General features: G+C 38.0%; 1 protein-coding gene across 5 annotated transcripts in view; it reads left to right on the top strand.

The window, feature by feature from the left end:
- LOC119745999 (tRNA (uracil-5-)-methyltransferase homolog A-like) overlaps positions 1-15911 on the top strand; it is a 30456-nt gene extending 14545 nt beyond the window's left edge. For 2 of the 5 annotated variants that reach the window (XM_038222746.1, XM_038222745.1), the window contains 6 exons: positions 3711-3860; positions 4616-4664; positions 4988-5051; positions 5312-5347; positions 7026-7184; positions 13387-13557. In XM_038222746.1, coding sequence (XP_038078674.1) covers positions 3811-3860; positions 4616-4664; positions 4988-5051; positions 5312-5347; positions 7026-7150 — 324 coding nt within the window. In that variant the 5' untranslated portion in view covers positions 3711-3810 and the 3' untranslated portion in view covers positions 7151-7184; positions 13387-13557. Of the gene's footprint in view, positions 1-3710; positions 3861-4615; positions 4665-4987; positions 5052-5311; positions 5348-7025; positions 7185-11426; positions 11549-12795; positions 12939-13386; positions 13567-15103 lie in introns of those variants that run through there. The other 3 variants (XM_038222747.1, XM_038222744.1, XM_038222743.1) reach the window with 3 other exon arrangements.
- The last annotated feature ends 505 nt before the right edge of the window (positions 15912-16416 follow it).

Here is a 16416-nt window from a genome sequence, read left to right as displayed (position 1 = left end):
ATTTTATCTAATTCATTTAATGTTAGACACTATTCGTTATTGAACTTTTCTCTCAGCTGCTATGATCACTACAAAATAACTAGAAACAGCAACAAACATGTATTTGAATCCCAGGACATACCGTTATTTTGTTTTATCATTTTGGATTTCCTCAAAAATTCGTGAACGAACTATTGACCGTTTTGTCATTTGACAGTTTTACAGTTTTGTAAAACGGTCAAACGGTATTAAGTCACACACGAAAAATACTTTTTGTTGTTGTTTTTTATTGTAGAAAGCGTTATACGGCTAGTTGCTTTATTTTTAGAGTGTTGTTTTACAAAATCATGACAATGACAAAACGGTCAATAGTCTTGCCGACCATTTTTTTGATTTAGGTTCGGCAATTAAGCAATGCACCTAGGAATGTTAATGCGTCCTAGGGATCGAGTCATTGCCTGGGCCCTCCTTACATTTTCGTTCTCACGACAGAATTTGCGAATTAGCTATTGAAGAGCCGCGTCGACTTAAACTCCAATTTCCTTCAAAATATCTGCAACTTCATCAAACGTCTTACCATCCTGTATCCATTGTGAAAAGTAATGCCCTCCCTTGCAGTTTTCCAGCGCCATTTTTGCTTGCAACTATTTAAGCCCCACCAACTGAATGGCATGAGAAGGGGGTCAGGGTCTGCGCCAGGAATCACACCACGCATTAATTATGCCGAGCCAACACTCGTGTAAAGCAGGGTCCCCCTCCACCCCCTTGCCCACCGCCACAAAATGCACCACGGACTGTTAACTATGACATTAAATTAAAAAAACAGTGTGTATTCAATACTGACCGTTTTGCTGTTTTTCAAATTTATTTGTGTAAAACAAAAATAATCGATCGTTATGCTATAATGAATTTTACTATTAAACTTATAAAACGGAGAAACCGTATTGATATTAATACCGTTTGTCGTTTTATAAAACTGTAAAATGACAAAATGGTCAATGGTTCGTTTACTGTTTTTGTTTTCGAGGAAATCCAAAACCGTAAAACGAAATAACGGTATGTCCCGGGATTTATTTGACACTCTGGAAAGCTTTGTACACTTCGGATGAACACAATACAAATATATATTGAGTCATAAGGAAGAGCAAGTCAGCCACAGCCAGATTGGATAAGTAGATGTTGATGATTGTACTCATTGACTTCACTCGAATGCCTGTGAAGAGAAAGACCAAGTTTAAGAGGAGGCCGATTGGTGCATTGATTTCGGTACTTAACCATAGTATTTGTTAATTTCTTTTGTGAGTCTTGATAAAGTTCTCAAGGTGCTTTTCAACTTCATCGTTCTCCATATCCAACATTTTATTCAGATGTAGCAAAGAGTGTTCTGTCCTATTTCAAGATCACTCCAGTTTTATACTAACAGCGAATATAAGACCTGGAGCAATGTGTAGTTGAAACAAAAAGCTTCTGCATTTTTTTCCCTTAGTGTTTTTTTATCTCTAAGATTTGTAAGGATTAGCTCTTTGTTCCTTGTTTTGAATGCATACTAATCCAAAGTAGACAATAGAGTTTTACAGTTGACTTTGGCATAGATGTGCTTCAGAATAACTTTTTATTTTCTCTTCAAGACTTTTTTACATGTACATTGTGTAATCCGTCACTAAGGTTTTGCTCATATCTAGCTTACTTAAAAAAAAGTGAAATGGCACTCTGCACTTTTTACAGAGTTTTACAGCTCATTAATAAATACCTTGGAGAGTTGATGGTTTCTGATTGGTCGAGACTCGATCACGTGGCCGGTCATTAACGGTGATAATGGACCGGCTTCAAAGATCAAGCGAATAAATGGCCCCTGAACCAGCATTGATCAAGCCCCGTTCAGCCCCATGCAAGCCAATGATTGGTCAAAATATAGTAACAGTCCTGCGGTAGCTTTTAACAATTGAGCACTGCACATGCGCTCAACCCCCATCGCGTGAGACTGACGCGCGCGTACGCAACACTGTTGCTAGGGATGCGTGCGTGCGCGCGCGTAAGGAAGTTTTGAAACGACATCGTACAGCAGTGCAGTATATACTGAGGATGTTTACGACGAAAGCGTAGATCTACGATTTATTTTCTTTGAAACACTTCACCCACCGACATATTTACCTTTCCTAAACCAAGCATCTTTGTAATTCCGGACACAAGGAATGTGTAAACGAGATTTCAGCTTCCTCCATCAGGTAAAGATATGAAAACATTGTTGTAATTTGTTTCGCTACGGCAGCAGTTTCTGTTGAGTTTACGTCATTATAGCTGTTAAGCTAAAATATGGCCCATGAACATGAACACAAAATAGTCTGGAAATATCGCCAGAAAAAAGTCACAGAATTGGAGCATTTTAACTGTTTATTTCGTTATAAAGGTATTTATTAATGGGAATAACAGTGTGAGGATCCGGTCTTCACTGCGTGATAATGACCGGGTGTGGGGGTGACCGCTGTTAATGGACCTCGACTTCGTCTCGGTCCATTAACAGCGGTCACCCCCACACCCGGTCATTATCACGCAGTGAAGACCGGCTCCTCACACTGTTATTCCCTTATTAAAGATCACAGACATAACGTAACGCTTGAATTATCTATAACTGAATAAAATTAGATGCAGATCAAAAAATGACACAAAATCTTTCAGGTCATTCACTACATTTTGCGTACAACATATTTACTTATATCTCACATATAGAAACTTGACACAAGCTTTAGATTTGGTGTTTGGATAATCAAGAAAGACATTTAAAATACAGATACAAATAGTCACTGCATCAACAAAGATTTGAAACCATGGAATTCCTACACTCTTTTGCTTGAAATTGAAAGTGTACTTAGACTTCTGCTATCAAATGTTATACTAAGAAATTACCCATGAACTTTTTTTTTTTGTTCTTGGCCCAAACTGATGACCAGCTTTGCCAAACAGATTGGCTCCCGTCCGTACATTATTTATACTGATTGTGGGGGGGGGGGGGGGGGACCAGCCTACCCAGCAAGAACAGAAATAATGTTTGGCAGCCAATAATTTGGAATTGTAAAGTAATAATTCAATAACTGAACGTGAGCTTTTTTGTGTTTGGTGTTTCATTCAAAAGTGAATAACTTTTGTATTGCTTGAAAAATAGCAGATTGGTAAAGAAATCTGTTTTTCGGGATGAAACTCGAAAATAGCACGGAACTTTAAGTAAATAAAGTACTTCATCTGGCATTTGTTGAGTAAAACTGTTATGTGGACAGTTTTCCTTGTTTTTTTCCTAGAAGGTACAGCATTAAAGGTTGCATGTCTGTGTAGAGTGTGTGTGCGATTCACAGTTTCAGATGATTCTTATTTTATCTGATAAACTGTCTAAGTTGAACACATTACCCTCATTGTTTCAAGCTTAATCTTTAATTTGCTCATGCACTACCAGAACTATGAACTGTAGTTAGGAGAATGGTTGTATGTAGAAAGATGACAAGTTCCACACACAATCCATTACCCTTTGGAGATACGGTGGACACAATACGAGGGCGCTATTTGGTTTGGGTCTAGTCTTTTGCATAAGTTACCCCAATATACCCAAATCAAATAACACCCTTGTATTGTGTCTGCTATATCGCAAAAGGCTTAGAGCAGTTTAGCTATTCACTTTTTCCAAAATTTGTTAAGACTCTGGAATACTGAATGTGCTTTTCACATCTTTTCCCAATCTACAGGTTAAACAACATGGTGACTCCACTGTGGAACCAGCCGTATGAGGACCAGCTATCCACCAAATAGACCAACACCAGGGAGTTTCTGAGGAATTTATCCAAGATGCTGCAATGGAACATTGGGGAGATGTCTCCCTGGCTGAAGCAACAAAGGTGAGCTACTCACCAAAGACACGGGATGGTTGTGGGCCAGAATGGAAATGTGATCTTCGTTGACAAAAAACTGTTTCCAGACACAGTTTTCTGGCAAGTGGACTTACATGTACAGCTGCCCTGAAATTTCATTAAAAGTCCAGGAAATGATACCTCATTTTCTTGAGAATCGGTTAAAACTCGGCAAAGTTTTAGCCAATTTCTGAAATAAACTTCCCTTCCACACACAAAAGTCCCAAAGATTAAAAGGGGGGGGGGGGAAGTTGGTTAAAAAAATGTTTACAAACAAAAAGCAGAAAAATGAACACAAAACCAAAACTTCACAATTCATAAGCTGCTCGAATGAGACTCGCACCAACAATCTCCTGCTTCCTAGTGCAGATGTCTCAACTACTTGACCACCAGGCTTGCTGGGGTTGGCTGGCTGGTCCCAATCTGATATAGCAGGTGCCACAATCAATGAGTTTAATTAATTGTTTACATAGGGGAGTTGTGAATGTGAATACCTGGTTTTGACCTTCACCAATGTAAATTTGAATGCACTGTATATTCAGTGCTGTCTGAGAGCTTACGAGCAAAGATTCTGCAAGCAGGCATCTTAACCACTCAATAACAGAGCTTGCAAAGGTTAGTGGGCCAGTTTGAATCTTGTGCATATATAGCTTTGGTTACCACAAGAAATTCACAAGCCTGTTGGAGTGGGATTCGAACCCACACCCTCATGTTTAATAGCACACTCTTCATTTGATTGACAGGAAGAACCACAGTAGGATGGAATGTGAGTTGGAGCCAATTAAGCCATCGGTGAGTAAGCTAGGTGACAAATATTTGTTGATAAAAATATAGATTTTATTTAAATTTATTTTAGTATTGTGAATGATTTTATGAATTATAATCTGAATGATAGTTCACTTTGGCACATAGTGTTAGGTTAGCTTGACTGGTGTGATCTTTGAACTCGGGTAGATAGATAGAGTCACCTTACTTGTACTAAATTTATATTTCAACCTGGATTTCTTGTTAGATAAACTATACAGCATGTGAATCTTTTGTGGGGTAAATATTCCTGACATTGGAGATGTCTGATTTGTTCCTTTCATTTTCATTGTTTGTTTGCACACTAACAGACAGTATTAGAGAGTTATCGCAACAAGTGTGAGTTTACCATCGGCAAGAGTGTAGATGGCATCGGTGAGTGAAACTGGCATTTATTTTTATTTATGCAATCTCTTCATTTTGTGTGTGTATGCGCTCCGTTCACAAGTACCCCCTCGCCTGGATATAAAGTGTGCACACATGTACTTAATGCACCTGTTATGAAAGCTGAACAGAAAGTTCGGGAATTTTTTTCTCAGTTATTCCCCTTATTTCTTGTCAGGTCTTCATGAAACTTGGCCCTGGATAAATTGTGCAATAGTTTCAGTATCATGTCTTATTATTTTCATTGACAGATAACACTGTTGGTTTCCGGCTTGGCGCTTACAAAGGTAAGTATTTCCTCTGAAGTTTCATTTTGGAAAAAGACGTAAATCAGCTTTTATGTTTGATTGGATTGGCTGTCAAGGGGTGTGGCCTATTAGTAGCTAATGCTGATCAATTTCAACCAATCAGAATGCAACACACAGAAAGATTGACAGGTGTACATATTGTGCATTGTCTATTATGTCTGTCAGGAATTAATTATTGAAAAGAAAGAAACAAGCCACAAAAGACTTAAACCCTTGTCATCCCTTTGCTGACCAATATGCTGGCTTACTTTTGTGGCATGAATATTGAGGGTATATGTTTGTACTTTCAACATTGACCAGCAAGCTCTTTTACTCAATAGGGATTTTTCAACAATTACATTTGTACAAGCAAGATTTAGATTTTAAATAAAAAAATTCAGGAAAATCACTGTTTATTTAAATGTTGCTACCTGGTAGTGTACACTTTTATTTATTTTATCACTGATCTTGCTTTTACACGCAAATTTGTTTGTCCTATAAAAAGGACGTGACTTTTAGAAACAGGGTTTGCCCTGCAATTTTTTTTTCAAATATTACTAGGTGTCAGAAAGACGTAAGAGCTCAAACACTGATTTGGTGATAGTACATTTCTATATGATTTGTGTTTAGAGTGTTGAATTACACAAGGAAATAGCAGCTTTAATGAACATATAAAAAGCAGCAATTCCTCGGATACTGTTCAAATTAAGATACATCTTGTATGATGCTAACTTTACAACGACATTCATATTTTACAGCATTGATTTTTCAATTACCCAAATTCTAGGTACCCTTGAGTCCATCTAAAAGAAATATTAGAATATTGCTTTGCATTTAAACATCATACAGACATGGAGCTCATAATGTAATACAACAGACTAGTGGTGCTACACAGATTATGTACAATTATAGAGCATGCAAGTCTCGCCAGTTCACATTCACTTTTCATGTGAACATCTTGGTACCAAACACTGACTAGTCTAGCCACGGACTCCTGTGTTTGAATTCACCCAATGAACGGAAGTGGAGGTCCACATTTCTTCAATTTACTATAGTAATCAACTTGCAATATTTTTTGAATGTGTTGTAAATTGTAATGATTTTTTTTCTTGTTCAGAACCCATTCTTTGCCCTTGACTGGATAAACCTAGTAAAATCACCTAGGTTTTTGAGGTCAACTTACACGCTCTATTGACAGAAGTGGGGAACACATTGCTGACTTTAACTATCAACTGCATTGTTTCCAGCTAGTAGCTGTGAAGACACCTTTAATACACCAGACTTAAATCCCATACTGTACATCTAAAGCCTACAATGGTCTCATATATTATATATCTGTGCTCTGCAGCAAAAAAAGTCTATACAATGCATTTCTCCTTACTAAAGGGTTTTTCAAGAAACTTCGAACAAAAAACAGCACTTTATTTGGTCTTCAAATAAAATTATCCACATTGTGCAACATGTATGTACAAAGATTGGTATACATTTGGAATCAGATGCTCCTAATGCATAACTTGCAACTTTGTTGATCTGTTACTTAGACTGTGTCTGAAACGCGCTTCTAGAGCTATGGCTACGGCTATTGTCAGATTGTTCCCATGTAATTGTTTTGGGTGAAGACCTTGACAATATAGCTCTAGCCATATCAACTTTTTTAATTTGTTCATTTGTGCATCAGGTCTTGACCCACAAGATAACCATTCCACCAGCACCTCTGACGTACCAGTGACTGGTGCTGCCATAAGGATCCTTAAATCACTATCTGACACAACAGCACTTCACCTCAGAGATCTTCAAGATTGAGATCCAAAATCTCCCAAGACACTTTGGATTTGCGGTGAGTTTGCTCCCTAAATATTGAACCCTCAATAACAATAACCATACAGTTTGTGCCTTCTTAGGAGTATGTATGTATTGTGCTCCATGCTTGGGATTTATCAAGGTCTGTTAATAACAGAATCAAAAGGCTGTAAAATGAATTTCACTAAAACATGAAATATCCCAGCCCTGTGTTTGTATGAAAGTAATGACCACATTTTACGCACACTTTTTTGCAATGCCCGTGCTCATGTTCACAATTGTTTCTAATGTTGCTGTGATGTTGATTTACATGTAGGTATTTTACACTTTACAGCTTTGGGATTTTCTGTATAATTTATGAACCTAGAATTCATTGCATTATACATGTGTACAACTTTGTACATTTAAGTATCTCATTGGCTGCATGCTATGTGCTAATGAACGCAGCAGTCACATCAAACTTGATCAAAATACTTTTGTTAACATTCCTTTCCCCTCAAACAGCAGTGACACTGAAGTTCCAGCTCATGACATCGCTGTATTGCTCATGAATATGGAACTTCATTAAAAAATATTTTAAAGCCTGAAACATCCAAAGACTTGGAATATAGTTCCTAAAATAAAAACCTCAAAATCTGTTTCAAAGGCACTTATAAAAAACCTTTATTTACAGTGAAAAAATTTCAGGAATTCCATATGTTAGTACACAAGCTCATTAAAAGGAAGGGTAGATCATTTGTCATTTGTGCATTTTTTTTTTCATTTGAAGCTACAACAGTGCTCAAAATCTAAAAACAGGTGCTTAACAACTAACATGATGAAGTTTTAGCTCTGTGAATGCAGTATATTCCAAACATATACTCTAAGATCTCAGGTTCAATTCAAAAGTTGCTGAGTCATGTTTTATATTGCGTCCGAATTCAGCCCCAGGGACACATTCTCATTCAGTCAATTGCAGCTACGCGATGTCATGCACTGAACTGACATATAATAGCAACCTAGTGTGCGTGTGCGTCGTGTCGACGCTTGCGCGCACATATTCATGGATTCACCGAATTTACAAACCAACTACATGAACTAACATGATGCATTGTTGGAAATGGCTTTCTTTCATTGTTGCCTTCAAAATGACAGCATGTCAGAAAGAATGATTTCGCAGGGAGTTTAGTGCCATTAAAACCAAAAGCCTTTAACAATAATTTTGTCAGTTACCTTTTGGATAGCTGCAAATGATCTACTCTACCTTTAAACACGAACAAAAGTTTGATTCAAATAATTAAACTATTTAGGATTTGTTAATTTCTGAACCTTTTACATACATACATTGCATGAATACCAGCTGTTCCCTTTACTGATAGTTGGTTGCAATCTGCTCTGGGCGGGCCTGCACATTACTGATGTCATGGTGCGTACATGTATTGGCAATTCGCTGAAGTAAAACACATTTCAACTCCATTATATTGTGTTGTTAATGTTTCTCGATGTCAAATCTACTTAATTGGCATTCCAATGAAGAACATGTATGAAACGGCCTTAAATCTGCTCTACACTTTGAACACAGCAAGTTCAAAAGCAGCACTCACTCTACACACTGCTGCCCTTAAAGACAGCTTGCACTTATCAGGTACCAGTGAACATTGTTCTTGACAACTTTCCAAAGATTAGATCCCTTCTGGTTCTGGATGTGCATACTGCTGCCCTTGTGCTGATGGCTCGGTGCCAGTCAGCCCAGGACATTGTTCCTGAGTACTTGCAAGTGACTGCTGGCTCTCTGCTGGTTCTGGATGTACACACTGTTCCCCTTGTATGGATGGCTTGCAGTCAGTCAGACTAGAGCATTGTTCCTAATGAGAACTTGCAAGCGCTGGGGTCCCTGCTGGTTCTGCATGTACCTCAACATGCACTTGAACATGCTGCAGACTGTGCATGGATGCCTTGCTGCTGCTTTGCCTGGAACATTGTTCTTGACAGCTGTCCAGTGACTTCTGACTCTCTGTGTGTTGTGCATGCCCTTGGCTTGGTGGCTTGCTGCTGCTTGGCCTGGCAGCACGGTGCTCTTGGTCATTTTCTGCCCGCGGAATCACATGAAGCTCAATCTGCTTCCCTGGCTGCGATGGTCGGCTGGGATTCTGTCTTGGGCAACAACGACAGCACAGTTTCAGGAATGAGAAAGCCTTGACTACAGCTTCACGAAAGTCAGCGTTTGTGGCACTGTAGACCAGGGAATTAATTGAGCTATTGGTCAGTTGCAAAATTGCAATGCATATAATCAGAATATTTATTGTCTCTGAAAGTTCCAGATTGGCAACAATCTGAGCAGTTGAAGTATACTTTGATGCCACTACAAGTACATGAATTGTCATAATTGAAGCTGCAGTGTACAGTGAGTTCAGAATGAAGAAAACAGCAGTGTTGATGATAACCATGCAGAGGACCTTGCCTGCTCGCTTGGGACGGTTCGGAAACAGGGCTGATTGCTTGCACACTTTCAGTACTACATAGATGTACAAAGCAAGAGTTGCTATCAAAGAGGCAATGTTAATAATGGAAAGAATCCCAAGGTTGACTTTATAGAAGACAGCGTCTGTTAATGGTACGAAAATCAGAATCACACCAACAATAATTGTTGGCACCCAGAGTCCTGCTGATATCTTTGCTGCTCGAGATTTAGAGGCTTTTTCTTTGAACGTTATAGGATTGCATACTGCAGAGAATCTCTCAGCTGCTATGGTAACCACAAAGAAATTAGAAGTAGCGAGGAACGTGCTTTGGATACTGAATATTGCCTTTTTGACCAATAAGTTGGACTTTATAGGTGAAAACAGTGCAATTATGAAGTAAGTTATAAGGTAGAGGGAGTCAGCCACAGCCAGATTGGATAAGTAGATGTTGATGATTGTACGCATGGACTTCACTTGAATGACTGTGAAGAGAAAGACAAAGTTTAAGCAGAGGCCAATTGGTGCAATGATTTCAGCACTTAACCATGATATTTGCTCAGTTCTTTCTCTACTCATGTAATAGTTCTCAAGATGCTTTTCAACGTCAGTTTTCCACCCAGTTGATGGAGTGGAGGTGTTTTGGTAGCCATCTACCATAGTTCATGCACAATGTAGCATTGAGCTCAGTGAGCGACATTTTATTCAGATGCAGCAAAGAATGTTCTTCTCTATTTCAAGATCACTCCAGATTTATACTTACAGGGATTGCAAGACTTTAAACAAAGTGTAATTGAAACAGAAAGTTTCTTTTTCTTTTCTCTCCTTCTCTCCCCCCCCCCCACATTTCTGTCCAATTTTAATGCATGTGACTATCTTGTGGTATTAGTTCCTGTAACCAAAGCAGATGCATGTTAGTCAGTTTCACTACTTGCATTGACATGAAATCTGAGAATTGAATTTGTTTCAGTTTTAATGATTGGCTCCAGATTAAACATGCATATTGTGTACATGTAATTGTTTTTTTATGCAAGTCGTTCCTTCACAAGGCATAAATGCCACTCAATGTGAGGGCTACCGTACAAGAAGAAAAGACAGAAAAAAAAGAGGACGATAGAAAAGGAAGACAATTAAGTTTAGCGTGTGAGAGATGCATGTTCACATTGTGTTTAAAGTGGGCGAGTCAATAAGAAAGTGACCCGCACTCAAGATATTTTTTCTTAAAAAGCAATCAAATTAGATACACTGAAGAAATATGTCTTAAAAGAGCATGTTCTTCCACTCATCTGAAAAAACCCAATCACTAAATTTGATCATGCCATCCAAAGTTATGCATGTTTTACTAAAAAGAACCCATTTGTGTAGCTGTCCAAGGAATGCGATAATATTGAAAGCTAAATGAGCTAAGTGAGATTTACAGATTATACACAACTATTCAAGTACAAATGAAATTTTAATGATTGAAATCAAGACAATTTTTACTATCAGGTTGTGTGTTTTGAATATGAGAAACAAGTCAACTCTCTCTTTCTTTGAAATATTGATGGTGATTTTTGTATCTTTTCCTTTGCAAGTTCTGGTTCATTCACGGAGGTGGGAAAACGATGGATGTTTCATTGTCCTCAATGGGAGATGTATTATCAGTTCGCAATATGGTCATTGATAAGTGGTGGACAGCTAGGTTTTGTGATCATTTTATAGAAATAGACATGAATTGGGAATAGAGTATGCAATTTAAGTGAAATTTTCACAGTTAATAGTCAATAAGATGTACTTTACCCGTATTTTATTGAAATGGAACAAGCTAAATATTTTAAACATTTTTTTCAAATTCAGTCACTTTCTTTTTGACTCATCCTGTAATTGGTTCAACCGGTCACGTGGGAATAAACTTGATGAATACATCCTGAAAATGGCTTTGGGGATAATGACAGTATATGGATGTGATTGGACGGAGGAGCAGGTAGTTGGTAGTTGGTTTTAATTTGGTCATGTTACTGATGATGGAAAGAAGTACTAATATTACTTTGTACAAAGGTATATGTAGATGTAGACAACAGCCCAAAAAAGAGGAGATTTTCTTTTTCTATCAATCCTTCTTGTCTTTTTCTCCAAAATGAATTGTGTTCTTCCCCTGGATGTTGATTTATTTACCCATACAACAATTCTGTACTTCCCTTCTGTTTGATATTCAATTTGATCTGATAAGCAATGAAGTCAAATGGAAGTTTTTATTCACAAATCACAATTTGATTTCTGTTCATCAGTTGCCTTTTTTTTTTTCCTGGGCAAATGTTGGTTGTCATCTGATCAGAGTTTCTTCTTCACTTTCTGGGGTTGTTGTCATTGCTGACCGGATTAACTACAAACTGTTACTGCTTGTTTTTCATTGCCTTCATGATTCAGCTCCTGAATACAACATAGACCTATTAACTCCTTACAATCCATCCAGGCGATTGAGATCTTCTGATGCTTCTTTGCTGGTTGTCCCTCACACTCACAAATCTTGGGGTGATCGATCATTTTCTCACGCAGGTCCTCATCTTTGGAACAAACTACCCCTCGCCATTCGCAACATCTCATCGCTTTCTGAATTTAAAGTTGCCCTAAAGACCTATGTGTTTCAGAACACTCAGAATGTTCTGGTTTAGTTACATTTAATTGTTTTGTTATTTCTGATTTGATATAATGTTTGTTTGCGCCATGAGTGTCATTTATGGCGGATAATGGCGCAGTATAAATTTACGTTATTATTATTATATTATTTGAAATCAGTCTCTGCCTTGCCTTACGATCAAGTTGATGTTGTCATGTTCTCAGTTTTGTTGATTGAACATCTTTGCAAGACAATTTGCAGGGCTAACTACTTGGTCTAACTACGTGGTGGCATGGTTTAGTAAAGGTTTGCGGTACCAGCATGTAGAATTTTTTGGGGGGAAGATGTGGGTTTTTTTTCAGAACCACACATCTTCCCAAAAGAGACTCTGCATGCCTACATGGTGTTACTGCAAACCTTCACTAGAACACTGTCTTCCACAAATGTGACAATTGGGAAGGGGAAAGTGTGTTTGTCCATTTTTTTTGGGGGGGGGGGAATATAATCCCCAACCCCTTTTCTTCCCCTGACATCCCCCCCCCCTCCCCCAGCCCCTGATTCTTTGTAAATATTTCAAAGCTAATCATTTTGTATTGATGATTTTTCAATGATAGATATAAAGTGTTTGAGGACCTACGTGGATCTGTTTGGGCCTACAACTACGTCCATTCACTGAGCGGATTCGGGATTACCCATCGAGGACTCGAAAAGATAGGAGAGAACAAGGCCAGTTTCTTCGGTAAAATTATCAAATCAGGTAAGACAAACATCTGTGAAGACTCATTTGCATTGGTCTGCATCTCAATTCTATGTTTATAGTTGTGAAATTCGAAATTGTGTATTAGAAAGTAGGAATCAACTTTATTCGATTTCATCCATACAATTATTGATCTTCTTTTTCATATATGTATTTTTTTTGTTGCCCTTCCCTGAAGTATTTTACAAACACTGTACACATTGAGTTTTGGCCGAGGGTTTGCAAGAACAAAAATCAACAAGCTTACTTCTGGTTGGACACGAATCCCCAACCTTCTGCTTCGTAGTGCAGACGCATTTACCACTCGACCACTGAGCTTGAGTCCCACCTAAGCCTTCGGACAACACTAAGTGCACAGTGTTTACAAAATATGTCAGCGAAGGGCAAACAAAAATTAAATATAAAAAAGGATAATTTACATCTCATAAAATTTTTTTTTCCTGCCCAGGTTCCCATCTGAAGTCCATCCAGATGATCCTTAATAAGACAACAGACGGTACAGGCATAGACTCCAACACCCTAGCCTTACAGATGAAGGGCCATCCTGAGCTGAGGGACAAGCTTCATGTCGTCACCTCTTGGGGGCCTTTGCCTGTCTACCCTGGGGTGGTCAACTCAGAATTACCTGGTAGGTACAGTGGACTCTGTCACTAAGTACCAGTGTTGTAGTCGAGTTACCAACGTCGAGTCCGAGTCCAAGTCCAAGTCTCGAGTCACAAGCCTCGAGTCCAAGTCCGAGTCACAAGTCACTTGTTCTTAGTTGTTCACCGAACTAATCGTTTTTAAAAATTATTTTTTAATCCTCCATTCTGTCTTTTAAGTAAATCCCAGTGTATATAGTTGTGGTTGTACATGTTGTTTAGAGCCAAAATGTGTTTTCCTTTTAATTCCCATTCCTAAAAAATCTTCCTCCAACCCTTCCCTCCATGTTTTGTCATCCAAACAGTATTCCTCAATGATCCTTTCCCATACCTACGTTAGGTTTTTACTTTTGATGAAATTACGTGACTCAAGTCGAGAGTCATCGAGTTCGAGGAGTCATGGTCAAGTCCGAGTCATTTTCCAATGTGACTAGAGTCCAACTCAAGTCCGAGTCCTAGACTCGAGTCCTACAACACTGCCCAGTAATCCCTCTTAAGAAAAGGTTTAGGTGGAACTCTTGAACGCATTGTCGCCCAACACCTTGTGCTGATGTTAAGATATTTGATGATCATAGTGCAGTGTTCATATAGCACTCTTATACAACACTCTCAGATTGCTCACACTTATTACCCCTGTTCATCAGGCCATGAGAACACTTTCCTGCTATAAGCTCGAGATCAGCCCTATCTGGTCTGCACCCCCCCCCACATGTACTCAATGGAGGCAATTGTAGTAATGTATCTTGCCCAAGAACACCAGCACCGTGTCCCCTGTCAAGATTGACTCAACATAACATCGTGCATGAGTCAAACACAGGAACCTTTTGACCACAGGACTCTGCATGCTGAATAAAACTCTAATCAAATAACCAACGTATAAACACTGACGTATAAACACTGTATGAGTGTGTTACCTCCTGAGTGAAAGTTGGAAAAAAAAACGTTGGCGAGGGGCAAAACCTAACTTGATTTACATAACCCCAACTAAAATTCCATCTTATGAATAGTTAATGATATACCTGCTGCTATGTACATCAGATTCGAACCAGCCAACTGATTCCCTTAGCTCGGTGGTTGAGTGGTAAGACATCTGCACTAGCTAGTAGGAGGTCTTGGGTTCGAGTCCCACCCGAGTGATTTTTTCCAACTTTCACTCGGGAGGTAACACACTGACCGTTTATACCAACCGTTTATACGTCGGTGAAGGGCAAAACCTAATTTGATTTACATTACCCCGATGCAAAATTCCATCTTATGATGGATATTTGTTGCGTGGAAGAAGAAAGTACCTCAGACAGTCAGACCACTGTTTAAACAGAAGATCTGACCTGACACGTGTACATGAGGACATACAAGGGCCTCATGATTCTGATATTTAGTATGCTTGTAGATATTTAAATATTGTTGAACCCTGCATCATAGTAAACGGCCTGCAACAGCCTGCCGTTTTGAGTCTGTGTTTAGATTAATCACCATTTTGCTCGTCTCATGTTGAATATTCTTTGGTCTTTTTTTTTCTCATAGAATCTCAAAACATCTATCAGCAGGCATCTTCTCAACATGCATCTCGACCCCAAATGGCAAGCTCAACTGAACCAATACATGGTGTCCAAATTTGTGCCGGTTACACTGGATCAGTACAAAGGATTGTTCAAATAAACAAACAAATGTTCCAATAAACCAAAAAGGGAAACCGACGATTAGTGCATTATAAAATATATTGCATTATTATAATATAACAATTGTAACAAAATAATGAGACAGTGTTATATTTTAAAAAAAATAATAATAAATTCATTGTTGAAATCAGTACTCTTAAATTGGAACTTGTCATGATGCAATTTTGTCTCTCTAAATTAATAATGCAATATACATATTTTATTATGTAAACATGTTTTTTATATATTTTACTGAAACCACAGAGACTAGTTGTCAATCTACAAGCTATTGTCACATCTTACTGTGTGCAATGAGTTCATTAGCAGGGCTCAAATTTTGTGTGAAAATTTTGTGAACAACAGTACCTGAAAGTATTATTTACTGGACCAATGTACATTCACAGATTAGTCACGATCATGATTAGTCATGATCATGATAAACTGAGACCAGATTTGGACAGCACATGCAATCATGAAAGGCATGTACAGTCGAATCTCGTTAGTACAAACTCTGTTAATACAAAATTCTGGTTATAACAAACATAAAGCCTTGGTCCCGACTGTGCATTTATGTACACAATGAATGGGACTGATGTTCCTCTTAATACAAAATTCTGATATAACAAATAATTTGGTTAGGTCGGAACGAGTTTGTATTTTAAACGAGACTCGACTGTATTCATCTGAGTGCAATGTGTAATTATAAAACATCAAGATGAATTTTTATTCCCTTTGTTTTAAGTTGCCAAATCTTCCAAAGACTTTAGAAGTGTTTTTGTCATTTCGTATAACCTTCGAGAGTGAAATACATTGGAATATCAAAACAATGTGTGTTACAGTGAAGTGCAAATTTGCCTTGTTGAGATTATTTATGCAAATGCGATAAGGTTTTCTGTCATGGATGTTGGTATGAACATACATGATGTGGATAGGATTCACCTACTTTAATGAACATGTAGTTGTGTTTGTCATTTATAATACATGTACACCATATAGTTATTAAACTGTGCTGTAAATTTTGGATTTTTGTGACTTGGTTTAAAAATTAACAATCACTTCTTGGTTTAAAAATTAATAATCACTTCTTTCATATTTCAAAAAACTATATTTGCAATGGCAAATTATTAAAGTGGATGCGGTGTTTAAAATGAATCAGACTTTCTATTCTATAAATGTTCT

The sequence above is a fragment of the Patiria miniata genome, unplaced genomic scaffold, assembly GCF_015706575.1.
Source record: "Patiria miniata isolate m_02_andy unplaced genomic scaffold, ASM1570657v1 HiC_scaffold_7, whole genome shotgun sequence".
Taxonomy (NCBI): Eukaryota; Metazoa; Echinodermata; class Asteroidea; order Valvatida; family Asterinidae; genus Patiria; species Patiria miniata.
This window is presented reverse-complemented; position numbering and strand designations above follow the sequence as displayed.